Here is a 25,310-nt window from a genome sequence, read left to right on the forward strand (position 1 = left end):
TAAAAATATTATGACATGTTCTGAGGAGACTATTATCAGAGAGAAGCAGCCTGAAGCCAAACATGGGACATGTCATATGTTACTGCAGGAGCGTTTCTTTCCTTAAGTTACATTAACATTTCTATTATTCAGTTTCTCCTGGATTTCAGCTTCAGGCTGCTTATACCTGTCTCTAATATAAAAGAGAGTGCTGGAAGTGGGGAGAGGAAGGGAGGAATAACTTTAGCATGGGCTTAAGACAAAACAGGTGGATGTTGTGCCATGCCAATGTATTCTGTTCCTACAGCATACTGGCTTGTTTCTGCAGTAAGTGGGTTCCTGGTATATATTCTCAAAGCATCAAGAACACAACAAGATGTCCTTGGGGACATGAGCTTCTTTGAGAGCTGCTTATGTAGATAGAATAATTAAAACACTCCCTACAAACCCTGGCCCACCAGCAGGCACTGGCAGCACAGCAGAGCAGTGGACAGCATGGCTGAGAAAGGGAATCCAGAGAGTGAATATATGTTAAGTGGAGCTGTACCTGTAATAGTTATGATAGGAAAATTGTATTCCCCAGGTAACAGACTGACAGGTGTGAGGATTCAGATGTCCTGCATCCTGTGGTTTGGGTACTTTGGAGAGACAATGTAAGAAGTAGTGCATCCACACATGTGAGGCCGCAGTGTTTACCAAGAGTTGCACTGACCCAGAGGATCTTAGCACTCAGAGGAGCATGGTGAAGATGTTGAACAGATTTCATAGCCTGACAGTTAATGCTTCTTGCAGGCTGCTCCTTGCAGCCTCAGAGCAAACCTGATAGATTTTTTGCCTTTATCTTTCATGTCTTTCACTGGAGATTTTTATGATTACACAATACATTTTAATTTGAACCAAACAACCTCTAAGTAATTGCAGAGTAACTCTTCCACTTACTGGGGATGCACTGCATTTGGTGTGGGTATAGGAGTTTGTATTAATCACTGCAGGTCTTAAATCTCACAACATTAACCAAGACCCTCAGTATTTTGACTGCTTTCCAATCAGTTGCTTTACAGTGCAGTAACCACTGCTCATGAAAAAAAAATCTCTTTCCGGTACCCATTCTGCCTGCTCACTAATGTGGGAAGAGAATGAGATTTAAACCCTGTGGCTGTCAGTGAGACAGACAGGATGCAAAGACAGAGCTACAATGCCTGTTCTGCATTTGGCCAAGTGTTAATCCTGAGGTCAAGAGGTTACAGCAGTGGCAAACCAGGGCTGACTTAAATACTATGGGCTTTTCCTGATGGATCTGTTTCCTTGCTGTGTTCTTTCAGGACCCTGTCAAAGATGGTGAAACAAAAATCAAGGCGGACTATGCTCAGCTGTTTGAGGATATGCAGAATGCATTTCGCAGTCTGGAAGACTAGGCTCGACCTCTGTGACCACTCCAGTTTGTCCTCTCAGTTCCTCATCTCAGCTCCTCTGCTTCCCTACCTTACAAGAATGATGCAACAGTACTTGAGTTGATAAATAACCCTGTTTCCCCTGTTCATACTCAGAGAGTGTCTTTACAAAAAACATTCCTCTTAGTTTGTATTTGGCATTGCTTTGTGTGTCTGAAGTGGTGCGTGATGTGTGAATGGGCCTGGCTGAGTGAGGAAATGCTGTTGTACACTTCTAGGGTGGGAAAAATTTCACCTTTCCTCTCCCAGCTCTTCTGGTAACCAGTCTTTCCCCTCGGGCTGCAACCAGTTGAGCTGCACTGGCAGAGGAGGTGTAGGTCTTCATGCAGTCATGCAGTACATTGCGAGCTGGCAGTGGGAAGGGCATTTACACCTGCCTCTTTGCTAAGTGACTATCAGACATAGAACTCCCTGTTCTCAAACAGAATTTTTGACCATTTTCTGATGACATGTTGATACAACCAAAAATTCTTCACTACTCTGTAATTTCTGAGTCTCTCAGCTGAGTCTTTTGGTACTGAAATGTGGTAGTTTTGGTCCTTTTCAAGAAGGGACTAACTAGAAGATGAGCATATACAAGCGACTGGTATAATTTTGTACACTGGAGAAACGCAATTTTATCTTCCTTCTTACTGCAGATAGGACTGTTGGACTCAGCATAAGCTAAATTCAAAGCCACAGGTGCTCAGCTTCCAGTAGAATTTTACCTTCTTGGCTCCCATTCATCCTGTAAGATTTTCTGACACTCAGCTGCTTTACTTTGTGAAGCTTGTGATGCTGCCATGTACTGCAGGGCATGGTTGGCAAGGTACAGCGATGCCACACGTGCTTACCACAGTGTGATCCTTCCTTGGTGGTGCTCTGCCAGTGCAGTTGCCCCCAGTGCAATGCCCAGGTTATGCCAAGGAAAGGAAAGCACGTGCTTAGCCTTCTTCCTCCACCTGTGCTCACCTGGTCTGTTGGGTGGTGGCACAGAAGGTCCCCAGTTCTTGTGTAAGAGGAATGTATGATGCTCAGCTGGGGGCAGGGGATGAATGGGGGAAGAATGATGAGTACAAAATGTATTTACTCCTGCCTTGTTGATTACGATGCAAGAGAAACCAATGGCTCTGGTCTTCTGCTCTGTGCTCTGTCAAGCAGCAGAAACTGCTGTCTCTTGGGCTTTTTTTATTGGTAAAACTAGACTGAGATGAGGAATGAGCAGACTGCAGCCTTTCTGTCATACTCCCTGAGCCCAGCACTCATCCCATTGCTCCAGAGTGCAAGAGAGAGAGATGCTGGCATCCTCTCCAGTCTCTCCCTCTCAATTGTGTCAGGTGGCATCCTGTGCCCAGCTGGGTTCCAGCTGCCACCTACTGCTTTGTTAGTCCTGAGACAGCACCTGTTGTTGGTGACACCGTGCCTGCGTGAGTGGTTAATTCTGCACTGAAGTATTTCCAGTGGTGCCAGCTTTGAACAGTAGTGATGCAAAGGGATCTTGTGCTACGGACCAAATGCTGCCACTTCCATTATGGTATCAACCCACTGTCTGTCAGGGGAGAGCCCAGCTGAAACTTTAAAGGGATTGACTATTTTTGGTTCTCCCAAAAAGAAACTGCTCCTCCAGCTGATATTCTGGTAGTGAATGCTTAAGTTTACAGCTCACTAAACTTTTGCTGTATGCTGCTTATTTTATCAATGAGCATGTGTGAATGAGTAGTCACCATCCAAGCCCTTGCTGGGCTCATCGTTTGTACCCTTCACCACTGTACAATGTAGCATTTCATGCTAGAAACCAGATGTTCTTATCTCTTTAAATAGAGGATGTTATAAACTTTACAGAAGATGTCTAAGATAATGCAGTTCTAATATTTATTGTGCTGTACCTGGCCCTGAAGTGTGACCAGTTCAAAGTTTCATATATATTTTTGTCCTTTTTGTTTTGTGTCTGTTTTCAGTGTTGAGATTCTGATGTTCTCTGTGTCCTGCAAGTCTTCCTTCCACAGCTGTGGGAGGAATTACAACATGGGCAGAACCCCACCACCTACTTTATCTTGTATATTTCATAATGTACGTTGCTGGAAATTGTGTAAAAAAATAAATTAAAAAAAATTGTTCAAGTCAATGAAAATAAAATTGATTTAAATTAGGTTTTATCTGTCCTATTTTCTTATGTCAAACCAAACCTGTACCACAGTGGTGTACACAGCAGCCCATCACAAAAGGTGACAGCTTGCTTAGAAAAAATTACTTCATCACTTTAAGGATTTCTTCAAAACTGCAAGCAGTAATTTGGCATGGACTCTTTATTTCAGTTCTCCCATTCATTAGAGCTTGCACAATCTCCTCACACATTACATGAAAGAGTTACAAAGTAAATACTCTTGGGGCAGCTATTTTTAGGATTACTTTTAATACAATAAAAGTGTAATTATGAGTTTGCCTTTTGCTGCCACACATGCAAAACAACTGTAATTGTACCATATGAGGGCACTTGGCACTTTGGATCAGAAGCTGAGCAGCACTACTGGCCACAGCAACTCCTTCTGAATAAGGAGTTGAGACCTTCTGTGAACAGCAACACATAAGTGAAGAACACACTAAAAACACCACATTTGGCCCATTTTGTAGATTTGACTACTCTGTAACACCTCTTTGAAGAAAGTGTTTTGATATTTCATAGACTATATTAAGAGATATAGCAAGCTGAAGGTGTTCAAGTAATTCCACCACCTCACAAAGGGGTGGAAGTCAAGCTCATTTCCTGGCAACCATGGACTAGTAGTTCTTGGTAGATGTTAAGAAATCCATCAAGTGAAGCGATGAGTTCAGGTTTTGGCAGTTTGGAAGTTACCAACAGGCAGTGTCCTCACTTCATCCACTCGACTTTTGTGGATCTGGAAGGCTGGCGTCACCCAGCGGCCACAGGAACACTGGTCCCCCCTCCAGCTGAAGGAGCCCAGCTTCGACATGCATTTGGGACACAGAAGCTGCAAGAAAAACCCAGGACTCAGTCTAAGACATGTGTTGATGTGGATCTAGTTAGAAACAGGCCAAAAGGCCAAACTGGAAGGGCTCTTTAGCCCTAGGGTATAGCAGGCAGCTGTGCTGGTAGAAGGGAGGGTGTAGAGATGCAGCTACTAGGACCTGGTGGGACCCTGGGACAGTTTTACCAGGGTCCAAAAGACTCAGTCAGCCTGGGACCACAAGAGGCTTCTGAAGTCCCAAAATCTTTCTCATAATAGAAACAAACAGCAGATAAACCCTCTCCAATATCATGGCTGGTGTTGTCAGCTCAAGCAGAGCATCAGCTCATTTCCTTGTGAAAGAGTATTATTTTACATTTAGGCATCTGCCCATAAGCTGCAAAATTCACATCAGAAAGGCTGGGAGGCCTAGGACTTTGTGTGGGGGTTTTCCTTTCAGGGAAGAAACACAATTCTGCCTTTGCAAAAAAAAAAACAAAACAACACCAAACAAACAAACAAAAAAAAAAAAAAAACAACCCAAAAAACCCGCAAACAAACAGAATAAAGCGCATGTTGCAGTTCACCTGTCCTTCCATTACTCCGAGCAATGCCGGTTCCATCCACTGCACAGGCTCGATGAAGTACGAGGTGCACTTTTCCTGGCCATTCCCAGAAAGCCGTGCAGACTCTGTTATCCTCTTGTGGGCAAAAGCTGTCGGTCCCATTCCTTCCGTGTGGGACAAAATGCTGGAGCTACGGAACAGAGCGCGTCTGTCCTCCAGGACAAGGGAAAGAAGAAGTAAAACAAATAGGTTTTTTACTGTACACATCTACAGACAATAGAAAATAAGGATATGGGCCTCCTGACTCTGAATAATTAAACAGGAGTACAAATTCTACATTTTTGTGATTAGTCTAGAAGGTTCACAAACACCACTCCAGAGAACAAAAGGTTTTGTATTTTGTAGTTTTGTTTTTTTTTTCCCCCGCAAACACAGTGTGGAACCTTAGGCAACAGCTCATTCCTGACCTGACAACGACATGCCCATTGATTCACACGGTTATTCCACTCTTGAGTAGATTTCACAATGACATTTTAAGGAGAAATATAAAGTATTTTATAAATATATAAAAATACATTTTTAATATATAAAGTACCTGCATTTCCTGCATCTGTAGAGAACCTCTGTGTTCAAAGTTTGACATACAGTGGTAGGATCAACTGCAAAGACTTCTTGGGGCAAGTCTTGAGGTTCTGCAGAGGGGTCAGGACCATGTTGTAAATCAGATCAGCTCAGCCATGCTGCATTCCTGGGAATGAGACAGGACTGTGCCTCTGCCCCAGTCACAGCCCCCTGGAGCCACCTTCTTTCCTTTCATTTGTTCTCTCACCAATTCCACTAGATTAAGCTAAAAAAAAAAGGAGCCGCATCCTGCCATGCCTAAGACTGGGATTTGTTTAATGCAAGGAACTGAGAACTAGACTATGGCCTCAACCATGGTAAAATAATGATATTTTACTTTATGTTCTTACTTTAGCAGAAAGTAAAGGCAGAGGAGGTTTCTGAGCAGTTATGCCAATGTTTGAGTGCCCAAAATACAGAAAGCTTGCAAATGAGAACTGCTTAGGACAATGGTACATGACGGGCAACAGCACTGTGATGCAACACTGAGATCTTGCAAGAAAAGCTACAGATTATTAATATTATAAAATTACACCAATGTACATGTATATTTTGCAAATTAAAGTATGAAAATGTACTTTATTACCTGCATTTCAACTTTATCCCAAGTTTTGCATGTTTTTTTTTTTCATCACTTTGACATATTTTCTGAGGATGCTGTTCGCTTTGCCAGGGATGTAAAAATTACGAAAAACATCAAATTGACCTTTACCATTTTTTGCACTTTACTAAAGAGTGCAGCTCCTCACAGATCTTATTTCCCACGCATGTCCCAAAGGTACATTTTCTTCCCCCCCACTGATGAGCTGGGACTCTCGAGGGCTGGTATAACGTGAATGCTTGCCCTGGCCAAGTGCAGGCTCGGCTCCTTTGAGGGCAACACTCGAAGCCAAGCCCCTTTGACAGAATGCCTTCTGCGTTCATTCCGGGACAGCCAGTTCCCCTCCCTGGGAGACTGCTCCGCGCACCCGCGATGCTCCCACTCACCGGAGAACCTCTCGCTGAGCATCTCCAGCCGGTACCGCTTGTAGAGGACGCTGCTGGTGTCCACGGCGCACCCCATCGCCTCGTAGAGCTTCAGCTGCCCCTGGAAGCCCGGGTTCACCCTGCGGCGGGGCCGAGAGCAGAGCGGGGTGAGGGGGGCGCCGGGCCGGTGGGCGCGGGGCGCGGGCGGGGCACTCACTGCGCGTCCGGCTTGGCGGCCCTGACGGCGGCCAGCGCCTCCTCCCAGCCGAGCCCCTGCGTCTTCATCAGGTAGGCGGCGACCACGGCCACGCTGCGGCTCACCCCGGCGTGGCTGCAAGGCAAGGGCGGCCCGTCAGCGGCAGCACCGCCGCGGGCAGCGCTCGGCCCCGCCGCGGCCCCGGGCTCACCAGCGGACGAGCGCGGCGCCGCCGCCCGCCCGGGCCGCGCCCAGGAACGCGGCGCACTCGTCCAGGCGGCTCAGCAGGTCCGCGCCGGGCTCGTCCCGCGCCCGGACGTGCATGGCCCGCACCCCCGGCACGGCCGGCGGCTCCTCCGCGTCCACCGTCAGCACCGCCACCACCCCCGCCGCCGCCAGCGCCTCCGGGGACGAGCACGACTCGGCGCCGCCCACGTAGAGCCCCGCCAGCACCGGCACCATCCCGCCGGCAGCCGCCATGGCTGCGGGAGGCCGGAGGGAAGCGCCGCCCCCTCCCGGCACGGCGGGAGGGGCACGGCGCTACTTTCCGTTTCCCTTGCCAGGAGGGAGGGAGTGATTTCCGTAGTAATCGTCACGCAGCCGTGCCTGCCGGGGCGATTCTCTCCTCACCGCGCCTACGTTCTTTTTTTCCCCACCCCTCCGTCTCCTTACAAATGCTCAGAAAACAAATATGTATCAGAGGGGCGGTCAGGTTGCAAGGGACCACAGTGGGTCATTTGGTCCAACCTGTCTACTCAAGCAGGATCGTCCAAGAGCACATGGTACAGTGTGAAAAATGCATGTTAAATGATTGGCTCTTCGCAAATATTGAATACTTATATGTGTTATGTTGGAAAGTTATTTTGTTGTACTGTATTAATCCTTTTTGAGTAGTGTATTAAATATAGTTTTAGGTTATATCATAATGTTAAAATAGAAACTATGTGATGTAAGATATTTTTCTAACTAGCTCAATAAAGGGATGAGATAATCATGAAATTCTTCACACAGAGATAACAGCAACAAGACATCCAAAGAGTTACTGCCTCCTTATCGGAAAGGACAAACATTCTTCCACCTCCTCTCCGTCTTTAAGGAGCCACCAGGATTAAGGGGAAGAAGTTGACAATAACCAGAGACAATAACCCTTTGTTTGAAAAGAATTTATGCATCATGTATGAATATATGAATATGCAACAGGCTACTGCTTTTAAGGGTTAATCCTTTGTTAGTGTGTGTGCTTTCAGGGCTGAATTGCCCTAGGACTGGACTGTCCATATTTCTTTTTTTTTTAATTGTCCTTTACTGTCCTAACTCTGATTGTCCAAATTCTTATTACTCTATAACCATTTTATTACTATTAAACTTTTAAAAATTTAAAACAGGTGATTGGCGTTTTTCACATACAGGATTGTGTCCAGACGGTCTGGAGTATCTCCAGTGAAGGAGACTCCTGACAGACAACACAGAGAATAGAAATTTTCAGTTCCCGTTGAAGCTGCTAAATAGAACTTGTATACTAAATAGCAAAATAGATAAAAGAGTATGAAAGTAGACACATGGGATGCTAATTATAGCTGGAACCAGTAGATAAACAGATAATGAGGAATATAGTGGTTTTTGTGGCAAAGCCATGTAACAAGAAGCAACAGCACATGCCCTAAAAGAAGCTCAAGCCAAAGTCATCTGCATCATTGGGGGTGTCAGGAAAATCCACAAAAGCCAGAGGTTTATGTCCAAAAAGGAGACAGAGGTGTCCTGCAACTTTATTAAAATGAAGGGAGAGTTCACTGGAGCACACACCTGCAAGGTTTTCTCTCTCGGGGTTTTGGAAGGCACAGCCACCTTTTATCCTAAACTCCCAGCTGCATGTTGCCCTCTTCCCTTCCCCATTGCTGAGGTACTCAGAAGGTACGGCCTTCCTGAACTGCCTGCCACATATTCCCCCCTTGAACCTACTATTTTACCCCAAAATTCAGAAGTTCAGGCTTGTGCAGACCCTTGTCTATTTCAGGAACCAAGCTCTCTGGGCTCTGCAACAAACCTGCTGCCCAAAGTTGGCAGAGACATTAAGACCCATTTCAAAGACTTTAACACCCATACCTTCACCCATCAAATTGTTTGTAAAGACATTAGCTTTTTTTTAGGCGCACTCAGTGAGTATGACCAACAGAGACCCCTTTAGATAACCCTCTAGGACCATAAAGGACTTCTGAGGTGGATGCATGCAAATTAGTTCTAGGAAAAGTGATGTTTCTGTATAGAAAGAACACTGCAATGAATATGTATGGTCATGATGGAATTTTACTCTGGACACAGCTATATTAGAGAAGGTACATTCTGGGAATCCAGCACACTCATAATAAAGAATCCCTGCTTTCTAGTACTTTAAATTGTGTTAGAAAGTTTGTTTGCCAGCTGTTTTCTGTCTCACTCCACACCTCTCTGGACAACTTATTCCAGTGCATGATCACACACAGAGTAAAGTTCTTCCTCATAGTCAGGAGGAAAAACTGTGCATCAGTCTGGCTTCATCCACTTTTTATCATGGCAAAATGCCAGATTTTGTTATAAAGACCTGTGCTATGCTCTTTACATGGCTGGGACACAGAACCTAACCCTATCTCCACTATATGGGATAGAAGAGCCTAAAGTCCCTAATTACCGTCACTGGGGGATTGTTCTAGTGCGTCTCTGTGCGAGACAGCTGTCGGCAAAACTGTTGCAAAAACATCTGCAAGAGCTTCTGGGATCCTTGCAGGATGCTGACTAGCCATGGAGGAGGTGAGACTGGCAGTCACCTCAGACCTGATAAGGTGAGAGTGAAACTGGCTGCGAAGGGAGATTGTTATCCCTTTCCTGCAGGAGAGGCGGATGGAGCTGCGGTGCCGCGGAGCAGCTGTCGTGCTGCAGGAGGGATGGGCCACCACAGACATGCTACTGAGGATGCTACCCACGAGACTCTTCCTCACCAGAGCCAGCAGACAGCACGCACCAGTTGCCAGTCTTGCTGGGAGATGGGTAGTGGGATGGCAGCTTCCAGAGCTGTGGAGTTTCCATGTTTTGCTAGCGGCCCACTGAGCAGACTGAGACGACTCTTTGTAGTTGAGATTGGCCCTAAGGTTTCCAAGGGTGCAAGGGCACTGCTTAAAGTTTGCTGCCATCCTGCCTCACCTCCCATGCTTGCCCTAGTTCCTGTGTGATTGTGGGATTGTGCAGCAGTCCAGCTGGCAAGCTGCTTCAGGGAAAGGCAGATCCTCTCTTTGGGTTGATCAGTTCTAAATCGCATAAACATGATGCAGAGGGTGTGCCTATGTATCTGAGTGAGGGGAGTGTCTTGACAGCTCTCATTTAGATTATTTTAAGCTACATAAATGTGCAAAATGTCCTCTTCCAGTTGCCATTGCCACTAGTGAGAAACAAAAGTTTTACTGAAAAAGCTTTTAAAAATGCAGGCAACTTTCCAGTAGCCGCAGGGGAAAAAAACCATACATACTGAAAAGAAAGACAGGTGGAAATTAAAAACAGATAAAACTGTGTATGGACCTTTACTTGTAAAAGTAGATAACAATTGTAGCAAACTAGCATGGGGAAAAAACAGATTATTCATTTCTTGAGTGATCTGAAAAAAGTTGCAGACAACTGCAAGTTACTGAAGGGGCTATGAGTTTTACAGCAGGGTTATATTATCCAGGTATTATGTGAATACTAAGAGATGGTTAATAATCTCTCCTAACCTTCAAATCTGTGAATATGCAGGGGCAAACAGTACTGTCTGCAAATAAAACCAGGCAGGGTTTGATGCAGGATCCCCATAGGTTGGTCCAGTGGTAGTGATAGCACTGCAGTCTTCCATGCTGCTTTCTAAAGCCATGGATAATGAGGGAATGTGAAAAAGATGTGATTTCAAACTGAAGAGCTGTAGTGGGGGTAAGTACAAAGTCCTTGGGGCAGAACTCACAGACAGCTTGGTACCTAATGGCTTCACACGACCGAAACTGCACTCCCTAAACCTCACTGTTTCTCTGCACACTCCCTTCGCTGTGTTTGCCACCTGCAGCCTGAGGCAATGTGTCCTGAATTTGCTCATGACTCCCAAATTAGAGTAAATATTTCTTTTCAGTATGATTTGCAAACGCTTGTTCTCCCCCCACCTCCGCCTCTCCCCATCATCTTCTCCTCTACTACTGAAAATTGTGATGTTCTCCCCCAGGTTCCAGGAAACCATGTGACTAATTAAGCAGTTGGGGTGAGCTCAGGTGCAAAGAAAAAGCCAGTCAGATGATGGGCTGCTGCCCACTCACTCCAGCAAGTGCATTCCATCTCTGCGTGTGTCTGCCCTGCTGCTTCCTAAGGGAAAGGAAAATGCCAGCCTTCTCTGGGCTGCCCACTCTGGATCCTCACACCACAACAAGGATCCAGCAAAACTGATTTTCCTACTGCGGGCACAAAAGTGCCGCATCCTGGGCAGAGGCATAACACCCTCTTCCCTCCTAGAAGAATTTGTCTGCATCTTTCATCGCACAGCAGGGTGGCTCAGTTCCTTCTGGCTTTTGGGTAGTTTGGGGTCTGTACATCAGAGGATTTGTGAGAAGAGTCTGCAGCCCACAGACTGGGTTGCCAGGGGTGGCACACAGCAAAGTAGTGGGGACATCTTCAAAAAGCCATATGTGAGAGACAGCAGCTCTGGATTTCTGTGTCTTCCTGACATCTAAATGCAGCAGGAACTTACTTTGCACGGGTCCTGCTGGTGAAGGGGCCTGGTACCATTTCTTGCCTCTTGGAGAAAGGGTGTTTTGCCGAGCTCAGAACTCTGTGGGAGCTGGGAAGTCCTCCATGGCAGCATTGCATCCCTTACAGCAGGGACTTTACAGCAGTCACAATACTTCTAGCAGCAAATCGAACTTCTGATTTTTGAAAGGCTGCTGTTCCCTGCATAACTACACTCTATGTGTCTATATTCACGTGTTTGCCTTTATCCATGTATGAGGATGAAGAATTGCTTCATCTCCCAGCAGGAAACCTCAGACTTGCAGAGGCAGCTACAGAAACAACAGAGAAAGAGGCTCACTCTTGATGCTCTGCAGGAGGATTTCATCATAGCCCTACGTGGGTGGGATGTTCCTACCTGTGTCCACTCTCGGCATCTGCAGACATGCAGTTACTCCACATGTCAGACAAAAAAAGAAGAGTTTTCCAACTGCAGATCTGATGCTCAATTACAGAATGGAGCCTGACAGCTACTACTACTGGGTATTAATAACTCTGGTTCACTTTATGGCTTGAACAGCTGTAGCAACCAAGATTTATGATGACACATTACGTTCAGCAATGCATCACATAAGGAAACTAATCTGACAGTGCCAGGTCACTGAGCTCACTTACAGGCTTTTAAGTGAGTTTCTTCTGCCAGATTTGCTGCCCTATTTACTGGATAAAAATGAACAACTTGCACTGTTTTAATATAACTCCGTACTTGCCTCTGTTTTGGCAGCTCATAGACTCTTTTCCCTTTGTCACTCTGCCTTCCCAGGAGCCAGCTGATCCTTCTTCATTACCCATCCTCTGTTTAAAAATCTTTGAAACACATCCAGTGCTTTGTATCCTGAAGAAGGGTACACCCCAGGAGAGGGGAGGAGGGAGGAAGCTGGGAGGAAACACTGGAGCAACAGGCAGAGGCGAGGGATGGAGCAGCTGTGGGAGAAGGGGGAGATGACAATTGTCCAAGAGCAGAGGGGCATGGTGGCTGCCAGCACTCGCTGTCTTGTGGCAGGATTTTATCTGTATCCCAGCCACTCTTGGAGAAAGTGTCTTGCAAAGATTGGGATCACCCATTACTTCTCCCTAGACTTAGAATTAGAGCTGGCAGCGGGAAAGTCCTAAATAACTGCTAAACATTAAGATGGTACCCTGGAGCTGTGTCTGGGCCTGTGTCACCCACCTCAGCAGCCACAGCACCTGAGCAGTAGCCCACGATTTTTAATCTCTTTAATCTCAGTCTCAGCAGTGGGCTGTATATTTCCACGCTTTCTATCCTCATGTCACCATAATCCACTGCACAGACACAGGTGTATGGGTGGCAGAAGGCAGCTTCTCCACAGAGGTAAATGGGTTCATTCCTCAAAGATGCATGCCTCATTATTCCTGCAATTTACTTAGGAGCCTGCTCCATCTGGCTTTAATGGCATGTCCAATTCCCATCCCAAGGACCCTTTGTGTGGCACCTGTGAAAGGCAATTTAAAAGAACAAGTTTATTGTCAGGAGGTCTAAGTTCACTGCAGACAGTACTGTGCAGTGTACTGTTCCCCTGACAAACACTCAAGGTCTGCTAGTCAGAGGATAAAGAAAACACCCTGAAATAGAGTTGAGAAACCTCTTTGTGTTTATTTATGTTTTTGTGAAACAAGAACTTTTAAACAAATAATGTAAAGCATGAACTTTAAAGTATGGAGTTCACATTTCTTCCTTTGATTAATACTTTAACATCCATAATATCAGTATCTGCTGCAGTTTATCTTTGTCTATATTGGTATCTAATAAATATTTCCAATAGAAAATATTTCTTAATAAGTACTTTAATTGCTCCCCATGTGCCAACAGAAAATATGCTGCCCAAAGTCATCAGTTATTGTCAAAAGGCAATATAATTTGAGGCAGAAATCTTGCTGAAGAAATATGCTTAAGAGGTGAGATCATTCACTGTTTTAATCTCCAAGTGAGATATTTCCTTACAAGTGGTTGTGCTTCTCTCATTTGTGCTACTACTTCTCTTTGAGTTCCCTACTTCTCTTTCTAATTTTAGAAACATAGGGGAAAAAGTGTTGAGAGACATCTGGATCCTCATGTCCAGCTCCATACCACCACAGGCAATCATATTACATATTTTCTTTTCTAGCTGCATCTTAAACCTAGTTTTATTCCCTTCCCTCCTGCAAGGCTCTGAAATCTCATGATTTATCTCATTGGACAACAAGATAGTAACTTGCCTTAAATCTGATTCTTGTGCCAATGTTATCCTTTAATTTAAATAGGTAATTTTGTTTCCTGTTATTTATCCCAGTGAGGCAATATTGGAGCAAAATAAATAATTATCTAACCCATCCCTATTCCTGCTCAGCTTTGGCTTTGTTGGGTGAAACAAGGCAGATCTATTGTGTTTGCTAGACAAAAAGGAGCTTTCCAGTTTTCTCATTCAAGGCCAGCTCTTCTCCATATGTGTGCAGGTTTTAATTCATCTTTCTTGACTGTGTATGGCCAAACAGTATAACAGATGTAGTGGTGATTTTTATTTTCCAATGCTTTGTAAGTACTTTTTTTACTTCTACTAGGATTATGTCAGCTGGCCTGTCCTAGGTTGTGTTGATTTCCGCCCCCCCCTGCTTCTATTGAGTCCTGATTATCCTAACAAAAGGCAGATACCCCTGTATTCGATGAAACATTATGTTCTCAGCAGAAATTGTAACTTTTGCCCCTAGAACACATGATCTCTCCCCCTGCACTATTAACTACCAGCTGATTTTTATGACACTGCATCTCCAAGTTGATTCCTGTCCAGTCATTCCATCATCCTTGTTTGTGTGCGCAGAGCCTCCCACAACCCATCAGCCACAGTTTCCAGTAGCACACTGTTTCAGCATTGCCCTAACATCCTTGTGAGCCCATCCTTGCAGGTTCTGGATGAGCACCTGGTTTGGCTGTTTCCAATGGAGCACCACAGAGAACTCTTTGGCAGAACTGGACGTCTGGGATCTCTGCTGACAGCTCTTCTGTCTGGGATAAGGTGCCTTCAGGAAAGCCCTGTTGTATTTCAGTCAGCCCACAGATTCACAGAAACACAGAACCAATTATGTTGGAAAAGACCTCTGAGGTCATCAAGTTCAACCTATGACCAAACACTACCATGTCAACTAGATAATGACACTGAGTCCCACACCCAGTCTTCCTTTAAACAACTCCAGAAATCGTGACTCCATCATCTCCCTGGGCAATCCATTCCAATGTCTAATCTCCATTTCAGTGAAGAATTTCTTCCTAATGTCCAACCTGAACTTGCCACAGCTTAAGACTGTGTCATCTCCTGTCACTTGTTGCCTGGAAGAAGAGACTGATCACCACCCAACTATATCCTCCTTTTCTCCAGACTAAACAACCCCAGCTCCTCCACCAACTTCGTTGCTCTTTGTAGGCGCTCCAGCCCCACAATGTCCTTCCTGAACCGAGGGGCCCTTGAAAAGTTTGTATTTATATACAAACTTTATATATAAGTACATATTTATGTGGGACTGGGGAGCTGGCGCTGTGCGTGGAGTTCGCGAGGCGAGCCCCCGAGGTGGCGGGCGAGGACTCCAGGCCTCGAGCGGCCGCCCCCGTCCGCTCCCCGGCCCGAGCGCCGCGGGGCTCCCCGGGCGGAGCGCCCGGCGGCCGGACCGGCGGCCAGAGCCGCCCCCGCTGCGGCGGGAGGGCCGGGCCGGGGCGGGCCGGGGCGGGGCGGCGATGGAGGGCCATAAAGGGCGGTCGCGGGCAGTGGCGGGGCTGGCGTGGTTGCTCGGGGTGAGCGGCGGGGCCGAGGTGAGCGGCGGGGCCGGGGCTCCTCTCCTCTCCTCTCCCCTCGCCGGAGCGGGGCGGGCAGGCGGGCGGGCTCGCTCTCCTGGGAGCAGGAGCTCGGCAGCGCTTCTGTCGTGGCTGTGGGTGTTGGAGGCGGTGTAAGGCGGAGGGAGCCGGACCTCCTGTCCCCAGCGCCGCTGGGCTCTGCGGGACAGGCCCGTGGACTTTTTTGGGTGTTGTGTCAAATTATATGTCTTACAGGAGAAAGTTGCTGCTGCAGGGTAACGCACCTCGTCGTGACCAAGGTGAAGGTGTGTAGTCCTCACTCTTTTTTTACTTCTGCTTTGAGTGTTGTATTCAATACTCTTTACACTCGGTATTAAAGATAGTTAGTGTCTCCTGCCTCTGTAGTGGTTTTCTTCCCAAGGAGTGAGTATCTTCAGGTGTCAGATCTTGTGAAGGGAGTGGCTGGCAGTGAACCAAGAGTCATGGGAGCTGTTAGCATCCCAAATACACTGGAGTCGCTAGGAATCTGTTGTCACTAACATAAACCTTGCCGAGTAGGCAAACACTAGTGATTTGAGGGTGGGAGGCTTTGGAAGTTGATAGCCTGAGAATTAAACCCTCCACTGAACTAAAAATGAAATACTTTGTCTTCTGCCCGCCAAGGGCAGCAATGTGCATTATTCTCCTAGGTGAGGGTCACCAAGCAGAACCAAGTGTGTGTGGTGGGGTTGGAAGCACTGGTCCAAGTCCTTTCTGGTCTCGGGGTTAGTGAGATGCATGTGTTGTCTTGGCTGCAGAGAGGGCTACAAATGGGAAGAAGGAGAGGGAATAGTTTTGGAGGCAGTAGCTGAAAGCACTTGCAGCTTCAGTTAGAAGTTGTGGCAAGACTCATGTGTTCTTTAGTGATGTGAAGGATTTAATAGAAATACAGTCAGTTTACTAAGGAAATATATTTTAATATGCTTGAACTGCCTGAGAGCAACTGCTGGCAGGCTTGATGCTTTTGTGTTTATGCTGTGTTGGAGCATTAAAGATCAAGCTTGAAGAACCTCTTGATTTGTCCTAGATTAATCATCTTGCAAATCAGAGGTTTGTTTCATGCCTGCTGGTGCTGATGTGATCCATGGCAGCACAGTTTGTAATGCAGCAGCTCCTGCTCAAGGACAGAAGCTACTTCCCCAGAAGCATTTTAACCTCACTGTGTACTTGCTCTAGGATTTGACTCTCTTCATCCAAAGAGGAGGCAGGTCGAATGAGTTGCTCAAAAATGAAAAGCTAAAGAAAGGGGAGGTCTGAGGTGACAATAGCTGTTCTTTGAAACTTGCTTTAAAATGTTCCATGCACTGTGCTATTGCACGCTTGGAAACCATAGGGCTTGATTTTTCCTTCTTGGTAAGCAAGAGTTAATTTTCTTAAGTTTGACTAGTCTGACCTTGGCAGCTGCAGTCTTCAGGAGTACTTGGGGCAGAAGAAGGTGAGGCCTCAATTAGTCTGTGGCTGTCAGGAAGCACCTGGCTACACAGAAACCTGGAACACTTAAAAAAAGAAAAGGGTATTAGCACCAGTTTGAGTTGCATGACTGTAGGACATCTGTAAGTATCTCCATGCTACAAAAGGCAAGTGACTTAAGGAATCTTGTCACAGCTAATCAGATCAGTCTCTTGTGCTTAAAATGTTCAGACAAGGCTGTGACCAAATCTGGTTAGTGAGGTTCTGGATGTTAAAAGAGTAACATAAACTTGATATGCATCATCTGAATTTATCCCAAATTTTACAAGCTTGTTTGCCCTTCACAAATGAGCAGAACTTTGGGCAAGTATGAACATTTCCAGAATGGTAGTTTGGTTAGGCAGTGTCTCTGAAGAAGGGTAAAGAGTTGCTTACAAAAACTGGAGTGCCCACTGAATGCTGTTACCTGAGTTTGCACCTGAAATTCTGTCCAGGCTGTTGAAGAGCTGCAGCTTTTTGCAGGAGCAAGATGTACTTGGCCTTTATCCTCTGAGTGATAGATGCTGGATCATTTAGAAAGGAAAGTGTTCTATGTAAAGGAAGAAATCTTGTATCTCTGACATAACTTGAGAGTTATCAGTGGACTGGATGTCTAAGCCCTGAAACTAACACCTGAGAGTGTTCTACAGTTGTGTTAGTTGGAGACAGCGGTTTGAGATTTATGTGCATCATGAAACAACTTCAGAGCTTAACTCTCAGAAGTGCTTTGCAGCTCATCTCACTTCTGCTGGTGCTGCTGATGACTTTAGCCTTAGTTTGTGTCATCTTTGGTAATTTCCATTTGACACAAACTACTTTCTTGAAGTAACTCTACCTCCCCCCAAAAAAAATACCAATGGCAACTAATTTTTTATTTTTTGCCTGCACCAATAGGAAAGCTGTTTCTCATTTCAGGTAAAAGGATTGCTGAGAATCATTAATACATAGAGTTATTTCTGTCTAGTTTGTGTCTGTGTGAATGGACAGAAAAACAGATCCTGGGAGTAGACCTAGGAAGCACAAACAGAAGCTCTGACTTGTCTTTTTCTTTTTATATTCTACCTCCGTACAGTTTCTTTGGAGAAGAAAAGCCCAAAGATGGCATGCAAAGGAAGCAGCAGAGCAGACTCCATGTCCTGCAGTGTACTGAACTGGGAGCAGGTCAGCCGTCTGCACGAGGTTCTTACAGAGGTGGTTCCCATCCATGGCCGGGGGAACTTCCCGACGCTGAAGATAACTCTGAAGGACATTGTTCAGACGGTTCGGAGCCGGCTGAGTGAAGCAGGCATTGTGGTCCACGATGTCCGTCTGAATGGTTCTGCAGCTGGTCATGTCCTGGTCAAGGATAATGGGCTGGGATGCAAAGACCTGGATCTCATTTTTCAAGTTTCTCTTCCAAGTGAGGCAGAGTTTCAGTTAGTTCGAGATGTGGTCTTGCGATCCCTCTTGAATTTCCTGCCGGAAGGAGTAAGCAAGCTGAAGATCAGTCCTGTAACACTGAAGGAAGCCTACATCCAGAAGCTGGTCAAAGTGTACACAGAGACTGACCGTTGGAGCTTGATATCGCTTTCCAACAAGCATGGCAAAAATGTGGAGCTTAAGTTTGTAGACTGCATACGGCGTCAGTTTGAGTTCAGTGTGGACTCGTTCCAGATCATTCTGGACTCCCTGCTCTTTTACTATGACTACTCAGAAACCCCCATGTCGGAGCACTTCCATCCAACTGTGATTGGGGAGAGCATGTATGGAGACTTTGAAGCAGCTTTTGATCACCTCCAGAACAAGCTAATAGCTACCAAAAATCCTGAAGAGATCAGAGGTGGTGGGCTACTGAAGTATAGTAACCTCTTAGTACGAGACTTCAGGCCTATGGATAAGCAGGAGATCAAAACACTGGAGCGCTACATGTGCTCCCGGTTCTTCATAGACTTCCCAGACATCCTGGATCAACAGCGCAAGCTGGAGACCTACCTGCAGAACCACTTCTCCAAAGAAGAGAGGAGCAAGTACGACTACCTCATGATTCTGCGCAGGGTGGTGAATGAGAGCACCGTCTGCCTCATGGGTCATGAGCGAAGGCAGACTCTCAATTTGATTTCTCTGCTGGCACTCAAGGTGCTGGCAGAACAGAATGTCATCCCTAATGCCACTAATGTGACCTGTTACTACCAGCCAGCACCTTATGTCAGCGATGCAAACTTCAGCAACTACTACCTTGCAAGTGCCCCTGTCCTGTACAGCCAGTCCTACCCCACTTGGTTGCCTTGCAATTGATTGCTTCCCTCGAGTGCTCCTGGCTGGAGGCTACTGAAAGCCATGAGTGTAAATATAGACAAGTAATAAGTGTCAGTTTGATGTTCTCTAATGGAAACATGACTGTATCAGACTGTCCATTTCCTGGTGTGCAGTGGGATTATGCAGCCAGGTGACCTGCTATAAATCTTTAAGTGTATCTCTACAAATGCCAAAAAGCCTTATTACCTCTTCATCGGGAGAAGAGAACCAGCAGCCAAATGTTAAGAAGAGTGGTTAAGAAACTTTGTACTAGCTCTGGAAGTGGCTGTTAACATGGGATCTAAGTGGAGTATTCAGTAAACTGGGTTGGTTAATCGACTGTAAAATGCCTTAAGCAGAAGCTGCTCCTGGAGTAGCGGCAAAACTCTGCTTTCTATTTCCTAACCTCATTATTCTTCCTCAGTCCAAGTTCTGGCCAAATTTCTCTTGAACCTATTGTGCCAAGACTGGGTTCATGTTATGCTTGGGTCACTTTCACTGTGTCGTTGTAGAGCTGGTAACAGTATGGATACTGTCTGTCTTGTAGAGGACATAAATGTTGTTTCCTAGTGCCTATAGTGCCTATGGCTATGTGGTCCTGCCTTGAGTTCAAGATTAATTTCTTGGGCATTGAAGATAGTTTAGTAAGTCTATTCACATAGCATAAGCTGGTTAAACTTTTCTTGACTACAAAAACTTGGAAGGTGGCATTTCTAAAAAAACACCAAAACATAATCTAAAACTTGGTAATGTAAAAAGTCCTTGAAATGAGGAATTGAAACTTTAAATAGAATTGGATCCACAGTTTGAACAGTTAAGTTGGAAAAATATTCTTGAGTCCAGCATGAAGCTAAAGCTTTTCTGACCATCTTTCAAAACAATTTTGGCACAGTTGGAAAATAGCACAGCTCTTACCTTGGGGTTTGACCAGATTTCTTCCTCACAGGTCTGCAGCAAAACCTACAAAACCCCTAAACAAAAATCCCAGGTCACTATAAATTGCAGGATTATGTACACTCCTGCCACAGTACAAATTCTGAAAGTGCCTCCTAAAATTTCTTGTTGTGCAGCTTCAGGCTGGTCCTGAAGGTTTGCCTTTCTGTCACCACTGAGTTTATGGGTTATCATTATCACCTGGTCACTGTATGAGACAGCATTTTGAGTGGTCAGGGTAAAATTCTTCCTTTTTATTGCTCTTAACCCTCACTTGAAGAGGTGTACAAACCCTAAACAGAGCCCTCCACAGAAGCTGTATGTGTTGAAAGTCTGGGCCTGAGTTCAGAATAGTCTCTGGAAGAGTATGCACTCCCTTGGAGGTACAGAGGGCTGATCTTCCTGAAGGATGTGTGCTGAACTTGCTGCTTTGACACTCCTGGGCTTTATAAGGAAGGTTAAAAATTCCTCAGTTATTTATGTAGTAATGTTATTAACCGGATGATTTTCACTGAATTATAATATTAAAATACATATAGCAATGATTCTTGAGTTTCTTTTGTATAGCCAGAGATGTAGACTAGAAAGGCAAATCTTAGAGCTATTTATTATATGCTGGTGCAATATTCAAGAATGCTTATTCACTGAATCTTTTTTATTACTTCTATAACTATTTATTACTGTTTCTGCAAGCTTGTAAGACCAAAGTGCTTGATCCGGCAAATGATTAAGGCTTAGAAGGTAAAGCAGAAAGCAGGTGGAACACCAATATTTGGTTGCTATTCAAGGTGGAAAACAGCAGCAGTCCTGTGTTTAAATGATGGTGAAAATTGCCTGCTCCTCATAAGACCAAGAAGTTCTTTCTAATTTTCATAACTACTTCATAAAGACTGTCTCAACAGAGCAGAGGCTACTTCTCTGTTCAGGCTTCATTTAGCTTAGGAAAGCAGGGAGGGATGCAACCTACCAAGTGGACTGTATGTAGCCAAGCAGGCTTTAGCTTAATTTCCTGAACAGTTTTGATAGCAACTTTGGTAGCAAAAAGCCAAATAATTTGGTGGATCATATTGTGGGTTTTTTTCATTAAAGGCTTCTTGATTAGTTAACCAAAGTAGCTAAACTTGAAAGCAAACCTGGCCTTTTTCATTAACTGTGGCTTGGACTTGGTGTGGTTTACAGACAAGACATCTGTCATCCAAGACTTTGACTTTTTAAAAACTAACGTGATGCCAGTGTTGTCATATGTGTTAAACTTAGTGCAAGCTTACTGCTGGAATGCAGTCCTAGGCAAGAATAACTCCTGCATGGAAAGCAATACTTGGCCTAGTATAGAGTGTCACTATAAAGAAGACTTAAGAGTTTGTCATTGCTGTCATCTCTTGCATAGATGTTTTTGAAGCCAGCCTATGCTATAGCCATTGCAGAAGTGAACAGTTGCCTAGAGGGGCTCAGACTGAGGTACTTGCCTTCTGTGATGTCGTGGCTGATCTTTAGGAGCTGTTCTTGTGCATTGGCTCACGTAGACTAAGTGGTGAGATGCTTGGGAGGAGTCCTCACAAGCTGGAAACAGAGACTTGTTTTATTAGTCTTTAATGCCTTGGCTGCTGAACATCAGGCCAGGTGCATCTCCTGGAAAAGAAAAGGCTGGAGAAGGAAAAAAGGCTGAATTGGATTCCTAGTGAGACAGAGCTATGGAGAAGTTAAGTTTCCTGCCATAAGTATTGTGCTTTTGCTGATGTAACTTGATGCTGAGGCCTCCGAGGAAGCTCCACATTGAATTGCTGCTCTCTGAAGAACTGAGTGTGTGGGTTTGAGTTTTGCAGGATTTTTGAGTTCCCTGTCTGGTTCTTAAGATGCTCAGACGCATGGGAAATGCTGATGCTTTATAACCTGGCTCTTAGATACTAAACCCTCAAATGGTTAAATTGTATCCTGAAGCTGCACACTACCTGCTGCATTGACTCTGGAGTGCCAGGGATAGCTGGGACATTGCTTGTCCCATTGCTTTCAAAATAATCCAGGCTTGGCAGGTAAAGCTGATGTACTTGGTAGCTTTTCATTGCTGTGCTGTAAACAGCCTTTCTGTTCTGGGTTGTCCTGGCAGCTTGATGGTAGTGGCAAGTGGCAGTGGCTTAGTTTGCTGTGAGTTAGCTGGTTTGAGTTCGGGTTTATGGTGACCCCTATTGCAAGGGGTAATTTGAGAATGAGCACTAGGTAAAAATGATGACCCTAGGCCAAGTCTAGGATGCCTGCTTGGTTCAGTCACCCCTCTGCACTAATAATGCCTCTGCAAGCCTCTTGGGTGTCATGTGGAGGTTAGAGACTACTGTACTTCAGACTGTTACCTGATACATTCCCTCTGGGCAGTGGCATTAAAACAAAGCTGCAGTAACACTCAGTGCATCATTCCTCAGGATCAAGCTTCTACTAACTAGGCTGTGGTGTAAAATAGCTGTTTTCTTCATGTAGCTTATAAGCACTGCTGGGCAAAACCAGTCTGAGGTTAAGCACCTGTTGACAGCATTTATTGCCAAGTTCCTCTGGACTTGCAATTTATTGTTCTGACTTCCTCACTGTAAGATAGACTTTTTTTTATTTGATAGAGATGCTACCAAAGAGACCTGGTAGAAGACTGTTTTAGTCACTTTGGTAAAATCCCTGTGCTGATCCATGGTGACTGTGACAGGTTGTAAGCTAAAGCATAGATTGTGCTTACCTGCTAAAGATTTAATTATTGCTGTGTTTGTCCTCAGCTCAGTCAGTCAATCACTAAGTTGGGGGTTTAAGACTACTGCTTGCTTCTGAATAACCATTTTTCAAAAGATCCTCATGCTTTCACTTAATCACATCCTCTACAAAGCAGTAGGTAGTATTTAAATCTAGTCCAAATACCTAAAGCTTTTTATTGAAACTTAAAGATCCATATTTTGGACTTGAGTTCTGGGGTTAAGCATTTGGTATGTGCCTAGGCTTTGTGGGTTCCTGATTCCTAGAATAACCACTGATGTTAGTAGTGATCTCTGCTTGTCACTATATGAGTAGTTGGGAAAAGTCCTCTTAGAAGAGAGCCTGGACAAATTGCCTTAGTTCTAAACTGTCAGTGTACTGATGGTATTTGTTTCCCATTCCTCTCACTCAACTCAGTCAGGATTCTGTAATTGTTAGGCACAGGAATGAGCAGTAAGTTGACCACCAGCAGCTTGGTCTGATTTGGGAATCGGGATAGGCAAATGAATAATAAAACTTCTAGCCCTTACATCTGAGTATTACTCAATTGTTTCTTGAATACAGTTGTGTATTTCATAAGTGTTCTTTGTTTTCAAAGAAGCTAGATATAGAGTGGGACATTATAAGCTAGATATACAGTGGGTCTGTAGTAGAAACTTTGGGGGGAATGGTTGGAGCACTCTGGATTTTCTCACTTAAATGTCTGAATTGGGCTTGTCTCTCTGAATAAAACTGCACTTCCCATTGAAATTTATAAGGCCTTCATTCCTATGTTTCTTATTATTTTCTACTATTAAAAGAAGTCAGCTCTTGTAAAGCCTGTCTCTCATCTCTTTGGAAGAAGTGAGTTGTTTTAGGTTTTTTTTTCTTTCTTTCTTTCCCTCCCTCTTCTTTTAGCTGGCAAAACAGGGTACTAGAAATATTTGGATTTGTGATAAGCCCAAATGTGAGACTGGTCACAGTAACTTTGTCTACTGTTCTGCACTTTGGTGTTCACTTATCACCCTTGGAAACTGGGGGTTGGACCTTAATGATGCTGAAATTCTTGTGCAAATAAACGCATGTTGAACAACCCTTGCCTCAAGCTATTTTTGCATCTAAATAATACTGACAAAGTATCTGTAGAGCTTATTGACCAATGAGTGTGCAGGTGCACTTGTGAGGTGAGTAATAGTGTGGGGTACACAGTAATGCTTGCTTTAGATGCTATTTGAGGTACATTTTTAATATGTGCCTCAACTTATTGAAGATTCGTCAGTTAAGTGAGATGTGATCAATCTTTCACTTTCATTATAGAGACAGCTTCTAGAGAACCATTTTCACCCTGTCTGACCATCATCTGGTCTCAACTTTAAGATGTGGTGAACTAGACCTGTTAGGTAGGGTCTGGTCTGAACTAGAGCCTGACATCTGTTCTGTGACACACTCCATTTTATATGCTACTGCAAACTTCAACTCACGACCCAAGGGGGTGAGAAACAAAGTCAGCAATTGTTCTTCAGGTTATTTACAGGTTGAAAGCCTTTGCTTTCATGCTGCCCTAAACACTGATGCTACTATTAATGGTCAGTGGGAGCCGAGCAGGTCAAAGCTAAGTACAGACTAGGGTTGTGTGGCAGTCCTGCTGCTCTTGCTCTCGAATAAAGAATAAATGCTCTTAAAAAGTGTGCTTGCTTCTAATCCCCTCCAGAGCTCAGACAAACTCCAGCCTCAGTTAAGTATTGCTGGAGAAATTCCAGTCTCCAGGACCTTGTAACACCTGCAGTGGAAAGGTCTGTGGAATTTAGAGGTGGTGTGATCCCATGGAAGCAATCATGAACCTTGTGTAGTCCATTTTGCAGATCTAATTGCTTCCCTATGAACTTAAATTGAGAACTGATAATGCAGCTGGGCAACACAAACCATTTGCTGTCGCCTAAAACTCTCTTACCTTAGCTCCTGCTTGTCACACCACAAAAGCTTTGGAGTTATTTTGGGTACCACCCTTATGTTTCTGGAAAACCAAGCTCAACTTTGCAGGGTCAGATAGTGAAACAGCAAAATAGCTGTGCTTAGGCAAGTGCTGCCAGAGTACTCTGTATGTTCCATATAGAGCTTATATAATGGTAAACATTCAGAGGAACTAAAGAAAGATGTTTTTGCTCTATTGCAGTTGTATTGTTAGTGGAAATAAGTATCCTGTTCTGGTGTGTCTGCTAGAACTCTGCCTTCTCTGTGCTGTGCAAGATGAGCTCAGTCTTGTCATGGGCTGTGAGGCATTAGACACATGGTAATCTATATTATTGTCATTATTCTGTCAGGTGTACTTATTCTCTCCTTCCCTCTGTGATGGAATACTTAATATTTTTGAAATCAGAATATTCAAAATGCCCTTACAGAGACAGAATAGTTGGTCCTATGAAAGAGAGAGAAAAAATATGTGCATTCCTGCTTATTTAATATTATTATTACGTATTAGTATATTTAGTTCATCAGTACATTAAATACCTGCAGTTGCTATTTTCAACAGTAAAATGACATTTTTATTTATCCAGCACATACCACTTCAATATGGCTATAAAGCATGGAAGTTGTGTTTTGCTGCGGTAGCAATGCTATGATCTGTTCTGCTTC

General features: G+C 44.7%; 3 protein-coding genes across 4 annotated transcripts in view; 2 read left to right on the plus strand and 1 right to left on the minus strand.

The window, feature by feature from the left end:
• Nucleotides 1–3,558, plus strand: part of ATP6V1A (ATPase H+ transporting V1 subunit A) — a 30,366-nt gene extending 26,808 nt beyond the window's left edge. For both annotated transcript variants that reach the window (XM_053934524.1, XM_053934526.1), the window contains exon 15: nucleotides 1,302–3,558. In XM_053934524.1, coding sequence (XP_053790499.1) covers nucleotides 1,302–1,394 — 93 coding nt within the window. In that variant the 3' untranslated portion in view covers nucleotides 1,395–3,558. The remainder of the gene's footprint in view (nucleotides 1–1,301) is intronic.
• On the minus strand, nucleotides 3,263–7,348 carry DUSP12 (dual specificity phosphatase 12). Its single transcript, XM_053934527.1, has 6 exons — nucleotides 6,936–7,348; nucleotides 6,746–6,859; nucleotides 6,550–6,668; nucleotides 5,537–5,633; nucleotides 4,963–5,149; nucleotides 3,263–4,399 (listed from the first exon to the last, which is right to left on the minus strand). The coding sequence occupies exons 1-6, from the start codon at nucleotides 7,202–7,204 to the stop codon at nucleotides 4,238–4,240; spliced, it is 948 nt and encodes a 315-aa protein (XP_053790502.1). The 5' UTR covers nucleotides 7,205–7,348; the 3' UTR covers nucleotides 3,263–4,237.
• An 8,169-nt stretch (nucleotides 7,349–15,517) lies between these two features.
• Nucleotides 15,518–23,770, plus strand: TENT5C (terminal nucleotidyltransferase 5C). The gene is made up of 2 exons (XM_053936335.1): nucleotides 15,518–15,580; nucleotides 17,836–23,770. Exons 1-2 carry the CDS (start codon nucleotides 15,520–15,522, stop codon nucleotides 19,035–19,037), a joined length of 1,263 nt encoding a protein of 420 aa, XP_053792310.1. The 5' UTR covers nucleotides 15,518–15,519; the 3' UTR covers nucleotides 19,038–23,770.
• The last annotated feature ends 1,540 nt before the right edge of the window (nucleotides 23,771–25,310 follow it).

This window comes from Vidua chalybeata, chromosome 2 (assembly GCF_026979565.1).
Source record: "Vidua chalybeata isolate OUT-0048 chromosome 2, bVidCha1 merged haplotype, whole genome shotgun sequence".
Classification (NCBI taxonomy): domain Eukaryota; kingdom Metazoa; phylum Chordata; class Aves; order Passeriformes; family Viduidae; genus Vidua; species Vidua chalybeata.